At 38.2% G+C, this 16,884-nt stretch overlaps 1 protein-coding gene across 1 annotated transcript in view; it reads left to right on the forward strand.

Annotated features, from left to right (window-relative positions):
- The window catches only part of fig4a (FIG4 phosphoinositide 5-phosphatase a), a 51,386-nt gene extending 36,111 nt beyond the window's left edge, over positions 1 to 15,275 (forward strand). The window contains exons 22-24 of the mRNA XM_067573195.1: positions 5,269 to 5,354; positions 9,004 to 9,078; positions 14,023 to 15,275. Coding sequence (XP_067429296.1) covers positions 5,269 to 5,354; positions 9,004 to 9,078; positions 14,023 to 14,200 — 339 coding nt within the window. The 3' untranslated portion in view covers positions 14,201 to 15,275. The remainder of the gene's footprint in view (positions 1 to 5,268; positions 5,355 to 9,003; positions 9,079 to 14,022) is intronic.
- Positions 15,276 to 16,884: the final 1,609 nt, after the last annotated feature.

Below are 16,884 nucleotides of genomic sequence, written 5' to 3' on the forward strand. Positions count from 1 at the left end.
GCGGAGGCAGTGGAACAAGCTGAGAAACACATTAACATATAAACACTTCATAAAGTTGATACAGTGTCAGCTAATAGTTAGCCTACTTACAATTAGCCTAAAGTTAATTGTAAACTGTTACAGTTACTGTAACAGCCTACTTACAGTACACATCCAGAGATGGAAAAACATTAGAATTCATTTTGAGTCGTGTTTCCAGCCACCTGATGAGTATAAGTCCAATATTCACTAGCTCTGATGTCAGGCAGGTAGCGGATGCCAGATGGCTGCCTGCTGTGGCTGGAAACGACATTGATGAGAGCAGTGTAACTGAACCAAAACATTCAAGTTGTAGGCCGTAAAACCAAAAACACTGAGCTGAAAGACGCTAAAACACTCTGTAGAGCTAAAGGGGAACTACAGTCAGTCGATGATTCTCTGCGGGTTCGTCTCTATGAGTGACCCCTTCCTTATTATACATTTAATCTATTGTTGATATAAAAATATTGATTTGAGAAGATTTTAAGTTTTCTGCCCTCAAAACTAGTCTCTGAATTTTTTTTTTTGTGGATTTCAACATTTATGTCTTAAGTACAGAGTAAATGAAGCAAAGTACTAACGATTAAAAATTAGTCTTGAACCATTTAAGCTTGAACTATTAACACTATCGGTTGTTTTCTTGCACTAATTTTCTCTGTGGACATATTGACACAGAGAAACAATATTTTGCAAAATACTGTAGCAGGTTCTGTTCTTCAAACCTCAAATGAAACATACAGTTTGTATTTTAAACCTGGATTCATTGTATGTCACAAAGTACAGAGAGAAGTGAAAAAATATTCTTCTTAAGGTCACTGTATACCATCATTTTCCAGAATTGATAAATACAGTTTGAGGATCTATTGCGGCTATCTTAACTGATACCTCTCACTACAGTATATAGTTCACCATACGCAGTAATGTGTGTATATATATATAGAGAGAGTGCAGTACGCTGTGTATTCGACACATTCCCAGAATCCTCCATCACTATATCGGTATCTATTTCGTGCCCCAGGTGGAGTGTTTCCATGTTTAAATTTCCTGTTGACCCAGATTCCAGATCACCGCAGGGAGAAGGAGCACATTAATCAGCACAGGTAGTAGGTCAGTGTGTCAACAGGATGATTCAAATGTACCAGGCGATGGCATCGTCCTGGAATTTCTGTGTTTATAAGAAATGTCTTTCATGTTGCATAAGGAACCTCCCTATGGAGTGTGAGCTGTTGATTGCAGCAGCCATTTAATATTAACATGGCCACAGGCATTATTTACAGCCATCGTGACACCAGCAGGAACGAGGTTTACTCCCTCTGCCCTAATTTACATAAATCATGACTCTGATTCATAAATACACTTATCAGTTCCAAAAGATGAATGTGTTTGTGGCCACAGTCCAAAGTGTTGGCTGGTGACTCCCCAACAAATCAGTGAAATGAAAGGAGCTGTATTTCTTACACTGTTTGGACATTTTGTGTTTGAGTGAAATTATTTAAATAGAGGATTTTTAAGGTGACCCGGTCTCACCCCATGACTCCTGCTGCTCAATAAAGCTAAGACTGCTCCAGTAGAAAGGCTCAGTGGACTACCGGGTTCCATCATACAGAAAGATGAAGTACTAAATAGGGCTGGATATGGAGTCTCAGTATGTTTTCGGTACTGACCAAAATGTGTCTCTGTATTGAAAACTGATTACCGAAAGTAGACACCTGGTGAGATTTGTAATCTTGTTTATTATTCTTTGATTATTTTTTTATTTTAATCATTATTTTATTCTCTTGGTAAAGGAATAGTTTGACATTTTATGAAATACTTACGCTGAGTATGGAGCTAAAGCCAGGAGGCGATTAGCTTAGCTTAGCATTAAGACTGGAAGCAGGGGGAATTAACTAGCATTGCTCTGTCCAAAGTTTTTAAAAATGCTCACCAGCACCTCTAAAGGTTACTAATAAACATTAGAGCTGCAACTAACAATTACTTTCATTATCAATGAATCTGTGGATTATTTTCTTGATTATTCGATTAGTTGTTTTATCTCTAAAATGTCAGAAACAGGTGAGAAATGTCAATCATCGTTTTCCAGCCCAAGATGCACCCTAAGATATCTTGTTTTGTCCTGTCCAACAGTCCACAACCCAAAGAAGAAGAAGTTGAGTATCATAGAGGACTAAAAAACCAGAAAATGTTCACATTTAAGCTGGAACAAGATAAGTTTAGCATTTTTTCTTAAAAAAAAAAAAAAGAGTCAAATCAATGATCAAAATAGTTGGTGATTAATTTTCTGTCAATCGACTAATCGACCAATTGTTTCAGGTCTAATTAAAATGTCTCGTTTGTTTACTGTGGACAAACAGAAATGTAGAAACAACAAGTTGTGGTTTACAGGGAATTACACGCTGTAACCGGGAGCAAGGATGACAAGACTCGAGGAAGTTCCCCCTGCTTTCTGTCTTTATTTTAAGCTAATCATCTCCCGGCTATGCCTTCATGTTTTCCAGAGGGTCAAATGACAATAAGTGTCTAGAAAAATCGGTTCATATTTCTCAAAATAAGGTGGTACATGGCAGCTAGCATTAATTGAATGGGTTAATGAATATGGTAAAAATTGCCTTTTTACGCATCGACCACAGCATCATTTATTCAAAAAAGCAAATTTGTCTCAATTTAACTGAGCAGAGAATCTGTACAAGAGAACTTTAAACAGCCATTTTTGATCTTCACAGTTTGAAGTGAAAGCTTTCCCTCCATTCGTCTCTTTTCCCTCCTGATTTACGATGTCGTTCCCTGAGGTTTTCTCTCCTCTGTCTTTTGGAGCCTTGAGCATGAGCTGGTCATGAATATTTGGGGCTGGACAGCGAGCTCACGTGTTGGGCGCACACCCTCGCTCGCATGCGTCTCGTGTCGCTGCCTCCGAGCCTGTCCCTCAGGATGAATTGCCTGGGTGCCAGCGAGAACACAAAACTGTTGAAATATTTAAACATCAGATCATTACTACGTTTGCCATGTAATTACACATGCTCATTTCATATTCGCCTCAATATGGGCATACGTGTGCTCGCATGAGCACGGATAGATTTGCAGATGTGTGTGTGTGTGTGTACGAGCAAGTATGTGTTTACACTTAGCTCTCACACACACACTGTATGCATGTGTATGTTGCAATGTGTGTGTGTGTCCATGTACTCTCTGTTTGTTTTTGAGATTCTGTCTGTCTGTCTGTGTATATTTGTGTGTTCACAGCTGGTGTTTCTTGGACGTGGTCCTGAAACACACTCATTCGTTTCTCTCTCTCTCTCCATGCCTGCAGCTCAGATCAATACAAATACAGTGAAAATTGAATGCATTATGTTAAGCATATTGCTGCAGTGTCAGAAAACAATGGCTTAGCTGACTGCTGTAAGGCCACTCCCGTGCACGCTGTTACATAACAAGTTCTCTCGGTTCTTGTGGGTTTCAGATAGAAGGATTATTTTTTTATTCTTTTTTATTCAAGTAATCATTTTCCTGAGGAGTCTTTGCAGGACATTTTAAACAACCTACTGTAAAGGGTCTCTCTGTGAAATCTTACTTAAAATACTGATAGTGAGTCTATAGCTATGAGACCTGCCTTTAGATGTAGGGTCGGATAATATGATGCTGTAAATATATTGTATATATGGTGAGACAATAGAAATTTTAGATGTGAGAACAGGACTGCTTCATGGCAAAACTGCATTGATTTGTTGCATTAACGTGAAAAAGTAGCTTGATTTGTTAAGTATTTAATACATTGTAGCAGCCAAAAACAGACATTCTCATGAAGGTATTTTGTCAGTTTCTCGTCTGAATGTCCAGAAAACGTATTGCTGTTAACATGAAATTAGAGACATGTGCCAAGAAAACACACAACATGACAAACACAATCCCTGCAATCTATCACCATGACACAAGGCAAGATTGATTCATGCTGTTTACATGAGATTCCCGCCCAACCACCAGCATGTGAACACAGAAACTGAAATTCATCAGACCAGACAACGTTTTCCCGCTCTTTAGTTGTCCAGTTTCGTAAGCATGTGTACTGTGTCCTTACAGAAATGTAAACCGCCCTATTTTGCAAGAGATGCCAATCTGCTTCAAGGTTCAATGAGTTGTGCTTTCAGAGACGTCTTTCTGTGCACTACTGTTGTACTGAACTGATAATTGATCATTATTTGCCTTCTGCATAGTGGGAAATGGCTCAAAGCTACCTTCACATAGAAATAAATCATAGAACATCCCTGTGAGGAAAACAATTAAATTAATGTAATACTAATTGGTTAGAAATATTGTGTTTGTTTGTATGTGCTGTTGTCATCAGAGCATAGCCTCATGATGAATTATCCTTGGCAATTTGACTTTGTTTCAGGTGATTAAACCACATTAAACCATATTAAGCTCATTTTGATTTGAGGGTTTTGATTCGTATATTGTGAATTAGTGTGTTTCTTACCTTAGAATGTGTCCTTAATTAAGGTTTTTTATTCTGATGTTTATTTTTCAAAACATTTTTTTTGTAATTTCATTTCCCCATCCACTGATTTGTAATTACTGAAAATATTTTGACTACATGATAATTTTACATAATTTTACATAATTTTACCCTGCTGCATGAATTAAAGTTTCTCATAGCCTTAGTTTACAGAATTTTGAAAATACCTATATAAGCATATAAAACATAAAAGTATAAAAAATAATAAAATATTAAGTCTCACTACCTTCAGCGTTTTGCATGTTTTTTGTTTAAATAAACTAAAAAATTCAATCTTGTTAAAATATAGTTACTTTTATACCATTATGAAGTCACACTGTGCCCTTCCTGCCCTTTTGCCTGCCATCCTGAACAGGTCTGACCTCTGTTATCTGATCTCTTGTTAATTATGATTATTTTGTCTCTACAAACTCCGGACACTGTGCGAGGACCCCAGGAGGGCACTGTTCCTGAGAACATGAAACCACCTCATCAGACACCAACAATCATATTATGTTCAGTTGCTTAGATTACGCTCCTTGAGCCAATCTAATCAGTGGATCGGTTGTAGAGAAGCGGCTGAACCTGATAACCTTGTCTGTATGATTTTATATTTTGAGCTGCAGCCACTTGAGTCGCTGTTTGGAGGATGCGGCTGGTTGAAAAGGCCACCAAGTTTATTTGTGTGTGACGTGTAAAATTTCCATTTTTCTGTCTCGTGTAACCCGTGACATCTTACCTTTCCCCTCTCACCTCTTCAGGAGATCCAGCAGCAGGCTTTGAAAGAGCCCTATGGAATCGATCTGGCCAAGTTTCCTGCTGAGGAAGACCTGCTCACCTACAAGAGGTACGACAAGACGCTTGGCCGACACACTCATAGAATTGGTGTACATATTCTGGATTGATAGGCTACAGTGTACGGGGATTTTAGGACATGTAAAGTGGTAAAATAATATTGTAGTTGACATTTAGGTTTGCAAGGACATATGTCCTGTATATTAATGTATGTCTAATATGTTCCCCATAATTCTAAAAATGACATAAAAATGAGTAGTGAACAATAAGGAAAAACAAAGCAAACAATGGCAACAGATAGAAACCACGAGTCTTAATTAAGTCCATATGAGTCATTTCTTTAATAATCATTTTATGGAATTCACTTTATTGATGCACTGATAAAGGCAAATATTGTAAAAAATGGTTTGCTTCACACCACATTTCCATGCATTTAAAGGTGACCTTTTTTGACCTTTTGTAGCACTATGGAGCAGTTTAATTATGAGTGAGACCCTGTTTTGTATGTCTTATGCATTTGCATCCTAGTGTGTGTGCAGGTGACACGATACACAATCCTGCCAATGATTTCACACTATGTCACTGATTTACAAGATCTATAACTTGTACTTTATGGTCCACATAATATATGAAAAAAATAAATGATTAATGGATGCTATAAGTCAGAGAAAATAACACATACACAATTCTGGGTACATTTTTGTTGTGTCTCATACCCACCAACTCAAGCTGACATCTGTTTGTTTGGTCTTCAGCTCTCATTATGCTGCGTGTCTAGTGTGGCTTTTTATTTATTTATTTATTTTTTGTGTCATGTTGAAGCAAATGCCTGTAAATGGAAGCACTCTGGCCTTATTTTCTGGCTGCCTCTGCCCATTACTCTGGTCTTTTTATTGTTATTGACAATGCACCCGGTGCTCAAGACAGAGAGGGGAGGAACAAGCAGTCAGTGTCAGCAGCCCCCTCAGGGTAATATGGGTCAGTTTGTACAGGTAACATTGTCAACTCTACCCTGCTTTGTGCATCACACTTCTGACCTCACTGCTCTTTGTGCACCTCTTCCTCGCTTCACCCCTGAGTTTCATTTTTTGTCTGTCCTTTTTTTTTATTTCATTCTGTCCTTTCCTCCCCGTTTGCTCTCAACAATGTTGATGAGCTATAGTGAGTAGCCATTGTCAGGCTCTGAAACTGAACACTACTATCTGTTCTTTGGATGTGAACAGCACGTTAGATATCATGTATTTGATAGAGATTTAATATCTTTTTCTCACACTCAAGTGTCCTAAACCTACTGAGGATAACTGGTCCAGTGTGGTTGTGTTTGTTTTCCATCTGTGGATTATTAAATGCACTTCATATTTTAGCAAATGTGACACCTCACATAAAATGTGATCCACTGTCAGGACCATTCATTTGAATTTGCATGTCGTGAACCAATTCAGATTTACCATAAATGTTTATGATAGTCAGCTTTATTGTTTTTATTCTTCTTCTACTTACTTTTTTTGGGGGCGGGGATTGGAATTCATGTTTTGATCTTTCTTGATTTTGTATCTTGACATATGGATATGGAGGATTAAATAAAAAACTTTTTTAGGGCATTTTTTAAGATCGTATTGACAACTGCTGAGGTGCCATTGAGCAAAACATTGAATCCTTTTCAGCTTAAGCAGAGTTTTATAAGCTATTATGATATATGTATAAAATAGGGGAAATTAGAAATAAATGCCCGTTTCTGATAATAAACTGTCTCAAATAAAAGCCTTGTCCTCTCCTCAAACTGAAACTCATGCAGTCTAATACAACAGTCCTGCAATTAACTCTTACCCTCATTAAAATGTTCAGTTTTTGTTGAGGTACGGATTCAACCCTATGGTCATTTTTGGAGTGTCAATGATGTGATATCACACCAAACTCTTCAAATGCAGCTACACTAACATTTGACAGCAGAAAAAAAAATCAATCAAAATAATCAAATCAAACCAGGAAGTTGCTTGTTGTTCTCCTGATCATATTCTTCATATGTTATCTATTTATCTATAAATTTCTCATCCTGTTTTTCCATACCATAAATTTATCTTGGTCTATTCACACAACATCTATTGCATACGTGTCTGTCCTGGGAGAGGGATCCCTTCATCTGTTGCTCTTTTCTTGAGGTTTCTTCCATTTTTTTTTTCCTGTCAAAGGGTTTTTTTGGGGGGTATTTTTTCCTTATTTGTATCAAGGGTCTGAGCATAGAGGATGTTGTATGCTAAAGCCCCCTCAGGCAAATTTGTTTGTGATAAAAAAAAAAAAAAAAAAAACTGAAGGTACCCCATCCACGGCAGAGCTTCCCTCCTGGGTGCCAGCTGGTGCAGGGTAAACCAAAAAATCAATATTCCAGCACACACCAGGATACCAGGATTGACAGTTTTTATTAACAGATTTAAAAACAAAAAGGAGCGATCTACACGTTTCACATGTTGCTTCATCAGATTCGCTCTGTCGCATTGTTATTTGTGATATCAGGCTACACTATATGAATAAAAATTGACTTCACTTGACTTGAAATGCTGCTGGGTCACCTGGAGGAGTGTGTATGATGCTGAAAGACTTAAAACACCTGATTATTCCATGAACATCACTTGTGGTGTATTTGCATACCCCTTAACCTAGTTTTATGTTAATCCCCCATAATTCAAGAGCTAGATCTTCTTTAAAAACTCATCATTTTGCATCGATTTTCTACACATGAAGCGTACCGTTGAAAAGAGACCAACAAATCTTAGTCTCCTAATAGTGGTCTCAACAGAACAGGATGCAACGCAAACACAAGACATGTTGCATTTTGAATATAGACGTAACTCTCTGTGTTTCTGAAAAAAATGTCCATGTTCTCTATTATTATTTTATTCCGTTATCCTTATCACTATCCTTATTGATCTGCTGGTTCAAGAATGATCTCTCCATGTGGAGAGATGTCTAACAAAGTGACGGTAGACAGACTTAAATTAGCATCTGCACATTTTCTTAAAAAAAATGTTACAGGCCGATGACATGGCCATGACATGACAATGACAATAAATGAATTTACTGAAAAACACCTGCTGATTAGTTTTACTTGCAACTTTCATATCTTATATCTGTGAGTCTGATGGTAGGCATAGTTTTGACACGTGATTGAAGCAGGGGAATGGACTTTTAAAAAATCCAAATTGTAGTGAAGGATGTTGTTCATATCCTCCTACTGTAGTGGCACATAATGAGAATGAAAGTGCATTCATTATTGAGGATGGAAGTTGGAACGGCTCCAAAGATGTTAGCTGCGGCCAGAGCTCTGCTAATCAATGCATTAATATTAAAAATCATAAGCAAGAGCCAGAGGGGATCTCTCAACTATTGAATATTATTGTGTCTTTGTGAGAGAAAAATGACCCACAGGGAAATACGAGATTTGATGATGATGTGTTTTGAACCTTGGAGACATGGTTAGCTCATCTCTAACTGTTTGTATTGAAAAATAGACCTCAGATTAAAGATTACGTTTATAGCCCTAATGGCACTGTTACCCAATGATCTTTAGTTAATTGCTCTTCATATGATGGAGATGGAATGAGCAGCAAGTGGACAAACACGTGTACAGTTTGTGTGTGTACTGTACATGTCTGGCTTATTTTGCAGGAATATTCACCTTTTTCATTTCGTGTGTGTTTCTGCAGGTTTGCACATCTGGGCGAGAGCCAGCACAGGGTGGAGAGAACTGAACACATAAACGTGGCAAATATCAGCTGCTTGTGAGTAAAACATGTGGCACATTAACCCAAACACACACACACACACACACACACACACACACACACACACACACACAGAAAAAACTAAATATGAACCCAAACTCAATAATCCTCACTCATGTGTAATGTTAAGCATTATGTTGCAATATTCTTTTATAGTCATGACCTGACCCTTTTAACGCTTACATACCATTTAGGTCAAATTTGACCCATGTTGACTTTTGAAAGCAATAAAAACACCCTAAATTACATTCTTTAAGCCCGAAATTATATAACTTTTCCTAAAGTGGCCCAGAATATACAAAAATGGAAATATTTCGAAATTATTTTTGTTCAGCTGGTAAAACTTTTTGCACGTAGAGGGTGTTCAAATTTGACCTGTATTTATTCAAAGGGATCTTGACACTGTCACAAGAACTGCCCATGTCCCCACCATATTGCTACATTTGCCAGGGTTCCCACCTAGGCAAGCTCCAGTAGACCTTTGAGGTGTTACGGGGGAGTCTTGTAACAGTGAAAGAGTGAAACTGTGCATAGGCATCATCATATATGGTGAACACACAAATTTGGTATTGGGATTTATTATAAAGGAATACTTGAGCCAGGTCAAAAATGACCCACTCCATACTGTGAAGGGTCAGAATATGAACAGCATGTAAGGGTTAAATACCACTCGACATTTCCAGTAGCCTTGGGACAAGTGAACAAGGTTGCTCGCTCTAAGTGGTCTCCAGAGAGGTTTCCAGCTATGCACTCTTTAATCTTAATCTCTTATAATCAACCACTCTTTCTTTAGTTCTTGTAATCCCAGCTGTTTCCCAGTCAGTCCACACTGTGCCTTCCTGCTCACTGCAGGGCAGGTCCACGGGGTTATAGACATAGTGTTTTGTTTTTTTTTTTCCTCTCAGACTGATTCAAAATTCAGCCACATGTGGAATGGCAATGTGCAGCACTACAGAATTATAAGCAGTCTCCCTCTTTGTCTTGCTATCTTTCTTTGTAGCTCCAACTTTCTCACAGACTTGCACTCACACAGCATCTCAATGACAAAATGGCCCTTTTACTCACTTCCTCTCACACATATACTGCACATGTCTGCTTTGCTAATGTTGCAGCTCCACTGGGACTCAAATCAAACAGGTTCCAGTGTTTTTTCTGTAATCATAGTGATAAAAAAAGAGAGTAATGAGAAAATTTGAATGCAGACACAGCAGACACAGACTCTAGTGAGTTCACTTGCATGACTAATAGACTAATCTAGTGCTTTACAGATTAACACTACCCTTCACATTTGCACAAATTAATGTTAATGCAAGGGAATATTCCCTAATATTTCCATATTTCAGGACACAGAAAGTCCATAGCATACAGAAAGTCCTCAGTTGTCCAATTTTTACATGCCAATAAAGGCAAAAAACAGCAGTGGTCTTCCTAAAAATATAAATCCAACTCAAGAAAAATAACCTATTAAACTCCACTCAACATGAGAGATGCCTAACCGAAGGCTTTTGAGAGAGAAAGGGCTGAGTGACAGCAGAGGCGTGAAAGGAAAAAAATTGATTTTAGTGTTTTTCTCTAAAAAATATATCCAGGTGGACCACACCGACTCTGGTCTTTGTCTGAGTGCATCATAACAGAATGCAACATAAATAGAGATGGGTGAAATGACGCTTGTGCAGAATAATTATCAAAACTGTAAAGTAAGGGCAAATATGTCCACATGACAGTTATTTTTCTTCATCTTCTTCATGTTTCACATACTACTCTTTGTGAAAGCCTAGTTTAGAAGTGCGGAAGAAAAAGCGCTTTCTGGTGTACAGGATTCACTGTTGACCAGCTTTGTAATAACAGAAGCATGTGTTTGAACGTTGAAGGCAGAAGCTATCCATTTTATACCAAGATCAGCTTTAACATATAAACAAGACTAAGAGTCAGCCATGCTAGTGGTTCTGTGAGGCTATACTAAGGCACAGCAGAGCTTTGAGCTAAATACTAACGTTAGCATGCTAATATGCTCAAAATGACAATGCTAACATGGTTATGTTAAGCAGGGTTGTTTACCATGTTAGCATGCTAACATGTGCTAATTGGCACTAAACACAAGTCCAGCTGAGAGACTCATGGGAATATCATTAGTTTTGCAGGTACAAAGAATTGGACAAATTGAAAATTGGACCTGCTGGTGGTGCTATAGAGGAAACATGAGGGCATCATCAAAGTCAGTCGGATCCATCCTCTGGGAACCATGATTGTATTTGCAGCATTTCATGGCGGTCCATCCAATAGCTGAGATATTTTAGTCTGGTACAAAGCTGCCAACTAGCTGACCAATCAACCGACATTAGCATCCGTAGAGCTATGCCACCAACATGGCTGTGAATAATTTCCAAGTACTTGATGATGTACTGCTGTGCTGTAAGTGTGAGAGAGAGCAGATTTTACATACTGTACATATTCAGTCTCTATCAGGACTGTGCTGCTGTCATTAGTAATAAAGACATTGATATGACCCAGGCCTGACAGGTACATTAATTACTAGCTGGACGTTCTTCTTATAATGATGATAAGATGGAAATTGGTGACTTGAGGAAAGGATGTTGGATATATTTCCTTTGTGTTGTGGATGTATTTTATGCTCCCTACTCTATAGCCTTGTTTGACATTCTTTGAACATGTGACTGCATACACAGTACATGTTTTCTCAAGTGAAAAAAAAAAAATTGGCACAGTTGGAAGTTATTATCCGTCACAAAAAGGTGGCATACAGATATTTTATTGTGTGTTGGAGCTCAGCCAGCAGGGAGTCTTTTTCAATCTTTTCAATCCAACGTCATACCTTGTTCAGTTTGCATCTCTCTTTGTCTGCCAATGACTTCCCCTTTCATCACTCTGGCCACTCATTAGTCCGTCTGTCCATTATTGGCATCCTCATGTTAGGTCCACAAGGTCTTGCAGGTGTGTCTGTTGTGCAACAGTACTATTTTAAAATGCTGTTACCGCAACTGCTGTGTTTTCACTCGTGTCACCTCCCTCCGTGTAGCTCCCCCATTGATCCATCAGGTAAAAGCAAAGCTGACTCAATTTCTGGCGATAAAAGCTGAAATGATATTAATACTCTGGCAGATTCCTGCTGAGAAGCATCAGTGAGGTGTGGTGATTTGTTTTCTTCTAGATTATGATAAGAGCTTTTAGTCATAGATCCACTATGTATTATAAGATTGATTATTTAAATGTGCTTAATAGTTTAATGAGTGGATTTAATGAAACTGAGTAATGAGTGTTATGGTTAACTTAAAGTCTGTGTAAAGGAAAGTCAGAGATTTCTTTTCAAACACATTATACATAACTGCTGAGAACACGCAAAAAGACTGTGAACTGTGTCATATTGAATTGTGGAGTTAGAGCATTAAACTGTTTTTCACCATTTACATGTTCAGGATTTTTTGGGCGGCCCTGAATTTGTCGCGTAGAGGGGTGACTAGCTGTAATTACTTCACCCCCATAGTTTAGGCCTCTGGCCGTGGACCGTCTGGTCTCCGTCCAGAGGGAGAGCATTTGCCGGGCAGCACTTCACCAAAAGCACAGCGTGAGAGGCTTTTGCGCCAAGGGTGACAGCCACAATGAGGGCGCCAAGGACTTTTCAGCAGTGAGTAGCAAGTAGCAAGTGAGTAATGTTAAGTGCACCGAACTCCAATGAAAAAAAACGACAATTTAATATAATGATGATTGGTGATGGATCGCTTGTTGGTCTCATGACCCTTGCTGTGGTCATAGTGGTCCGTGGCAGTTTTTAGCTTTCACTACTTTCCAATGGACACATCCATCTTTCTTGCACTGGGCAGTTGTCTAATATATTTCACAAAACATACATACATAAATATCCAATTTTCAAACCATCATATCTACAACAAAATTCATAAATTACTAGTAAAGTATGTGTAATTGTAAACTTATAGAGAAATGACAGTTAAAACTAATTCAGTAGTCCATCTTGGCTTTTTTCCAAGCTTTTGAACCAAACTAAAAACCTCAACATTAAACAGTCATTCAAATTTTTGGCTTTTCTCATGAAATGTTATGTAAAACCAACACTCTTAAGTCATCATACTGTGTACTTTATTATATTGTGCATAATATCCAAATTTGCTCATGCCTTTTCCTGCTTTCATTTAGCTTTAATTTCATTGAACCCTTACATTAACAGTTGTGATTGAGACGTGAAATGATTTATTGAGAAGTTTTGGCGCAAAAAGGCTTTCACATCCTTTGAAGTTCAAGGCAAGAACAGATCCTGGCAGTGTGTACTGCAGGAGGGCGTCCCAGTCTGCCTGAACATAGCAAAAAACATGTGCATCTTTGGTTCTGGGTTGCGTCGGGTGCTTGGACTCAGGTTGCAGGTCTAGTTATAGCTTTAATTACTTCACCTCTGTAGTTGAGGACTCCATGATGAAACTTACTGAGTTCATAATTAATCTCAAGGTTTCTTTTGAGTTACCGCTGCTGTGGCCCTGATACAGTCCATCATCAAGGAGGCACATTTAAAATGCAGCCATGTGTCTGGGCAGCCTCTCACTGGGGCCTCAGCTGCTGTTGAACTAGCTGACTGAGTGGGTGACCTGACAAGCATGCAGTTGATAATCCACCCTGAGGATGATGAGACATGCTTTATAGTCTAGCTTCTGCGAAAATATGAGTAATTCCTCTGTAAAAGCGTCCTTCTCTGCCGTCCTCGTGTTGTTTCCATTAACAGCCCTCTTAATGACTCGCTCTCTCCAGCAGATTTTCACTGGATGCTGTTGGTTGAATTATCTGGTCATCTATAGATAGTTACCATTTTTTCCCTGATGTGAAAATTAAACTTCATGACTCACAACGTGATTTGTCTAAAATAAGTTCTTCAATCCATGATTTGAACATGAACGTGTCTTTGTCTCTTTCTCTCAGGAAGCCGGTTTCTTGCTTTCCAGACGACAGCATCTACGCCGTTTCTCCCCCACAGGTGGACAGAGATAGCCGCCAAGTGTTTGAGAGCCACGTGATGATAGGCCAGGGCCAGGTGAGGGCACTGTGCAGGGACGACATGTTGATGTACAGGGAGTATGTCAAGAACAGATACATGTGAGGCACAGACAACATGGGATGGATTTCTGTTACCAATATCCATTTTCAAGATCATCTACTTGAACTTTCCAACTTCAAGATTCAGTTTACGATTTTCTTTGTGGCTCTAAGATAAAACAAGAGAAGATTTGTCGCATCATCAAATCATTTTGCACCAACTATCTTCCTCTTGGATTTTTCATTCTTTCTGCTGGGAGAAAACTGTTTATAATGAAGATAATGGTGCAAAAACAACCAATATGTCCCAAAATTATGCCTGAATTGATTTTTTTTTTCTTTTTTTATGAAAGTCATTTGAGTGTTTTAATTGTTTATTCCAGTTACTTTTTATTCATACAGACATGCCTTAACAGACTACCTATATGGTGCTTTTTATTTGTTATTTCCTGATGGTTCAATTTTAATTTCAACTTTTTTAGAGGAAAGTTTATTTAACTATAGTAGATGTAAATCTCAAACATGTAAATTGATGTAAATTGTTTTGAATCTTAAATATTGAAGGCGTTAATATAATGGTAGGCCTGAAGTGTCCTACCTCAGTGACAGATGTTCTTCAGGTTTTGATTTTTTGTTTTTATTCCTTTTGTTGAATCAGTTTCATCTCATTTGACCATTTAAAATTACTAAAAAAAAGCCGTGTCATGAATATACTGTACATACACTGAAAACAATGTTGACCAACAGTCTTACATGATGTAAGTTGTACAAATAAATGAATGTCCAGGTAATACTCTTTTTTTTTCCACTATGCAATAGAATAAAACCTGAATTTTGTTGTTTCTCTGTAGATGAAAGTCATTACTAATACCTTGATATTTTAGATTTTATCAGCTCCATTGTAAGTTTATGTGATTGTCGGCTGTTTTTTTTACAAATGCATCTCTGAGATGTCAGGTGATTTATTGTGTACAGTAGTTCTTAAATTAAACATTTATTTATTAAATTTGTGTGACAGATTGGGTTGCTGTTGCAAATGAGCAGTTTTCTTCACTCTATATATTTCACTTTTCTACTTTCATGTCGGAGCTCCGTTTTTCTTCATTTCTTGTACATGCTAAACTGAATATTGTTCCTCACATGCAGTCTCTGTAATTGTTCTTCATCTCTCTCGCTCTCAACTGTCAGTTCTTCTTTCTCTGCTTCCTTTTTCACCCATTACTGTATGTTCTATCTGTCACACTTTCACCTTTCTCTCTCGCACACTCTCCTAGTACTCCGCTTTCAACCACAGGTGTCAGGAAATGTGATGAAGACTGTGTTACACAAACAGTCGGCATACTGACTGACCACTGACTGCTGCATCTGTGCCTCGTGAGCTTGAAGGTGGAAGGGAGGGAGGGAGGGAGGGAGGGAGGGAGGGAGCAGAGGACTTTTGCTTCAGCATGTGATGGAGAATGGCAGGGGAATTCAAGAAAAATAGTTTTTTCAGTGTATTTGAAACCATATTAACTCAAGACAGTAAAGCATGGAGAGGAGAAAATGTGCTATGTTCATCTTCCATTTTTTTGAAAAAAAACTCTCCAGCACTATCACGATAATTACAGCACTGGGAGATGTTGAGAGTGCACTTCAGATATCTAGAATACAATCCAGTAATAAAGCATCTCAGTGACAAGAGCCTCTCAGCTGAATCAGGAGGCTTCTTTTACCCTTTCTATGTTATGTGCTAGAGAGGAATACAGATCAAGTCAGGCTGCTTTGTTTTTGTTCTTCCCGGGATTCATTGATTGGTGTCTGATGGTTCCTGATAATGTCCAAATTTGGTTTGCTAAAAAGAAGAGAGTGATCGTGAGTACATAAAGTTACCCAGCCTACCATCACTTTTGAGTGCAACCTCCCATTATCCAGTTTCCATGATGTAACGTCAGTTTCATCTCCTCCACAGCAGGCTGAATCCTTGTTTTCTAACTAGTAAATTAAACTCAACTGCAGTTTATATACATATAGTTTTCTTGATAGTGGAATATTTTGGAAACCCTAATGTATGGTCTAAGGAACGTCAGGGGTCTTCTGTCCAAATGGAATTCTAAAGAAATTCCCAGAAAAAAAAAAAGATCAATAGGTTCAATTTTGCAATTATTAGAGTTCCTGAATGATGGCACAATGCACATGGCATGTGCAAGAACAAAGGAAACTGGCTGAGTTGGAGTCATTTTTTCTAAGCTTCAAGCCCCTCTCCACTCAAAAATATATTTTTCTACTTGGTCTTTCAACTGGATGATGCATGTACAGAGTTTGACACTAGAAGGTTGTTTTCACATTCATCTGCTGAAGAGGGAACGTTCCTCTGTGCTCACCTTCAAGTGGCGTTAAAGGCGCATACCTTTGAGCATGATTCATGACATCCCATCTAGTTTGGAGCCAATCCTGGCCCAGTATGCATCTTTACGTACATGTGATGTGGAAACTTGAAGCCTCCAGCACATATAGACTGAATGGGCCTTTCAGTGAAGTAGGAGACATCTTGTGTCCAGCAGTTAAACTTTGAAAAATGAACAATATTTGCAAATTCATAGATTCTGTATTTTTCAATGAGGGAGAAGAAGTAGAATTAATTTCAATTTTTAAGAGGGTTAATTAAACCTTTTAGTGAAAAAAACAAATTAGGTACAAATTATTATTCAATGTGTTTTAAAATATGTCTGGAGGGGGCATACAAATGAGGTCTAGGAGAGCCTCTGGTAT

Source organism: Thunnus thynnus, chromosome 18, assembly GCF_963924715.1.
Source record: "Thunnus thynnus chromosome 18, fThuThy2.1, whole genome shotgun sequence".
In the NCBI taxonomy this organism is placed as follows: domain Eukaryota; kingdom Metazoa; phylum Chordata; class Actinopteri; order Scombriformes; family Scombridae; genus Thunnus; species Thunnus thynnus.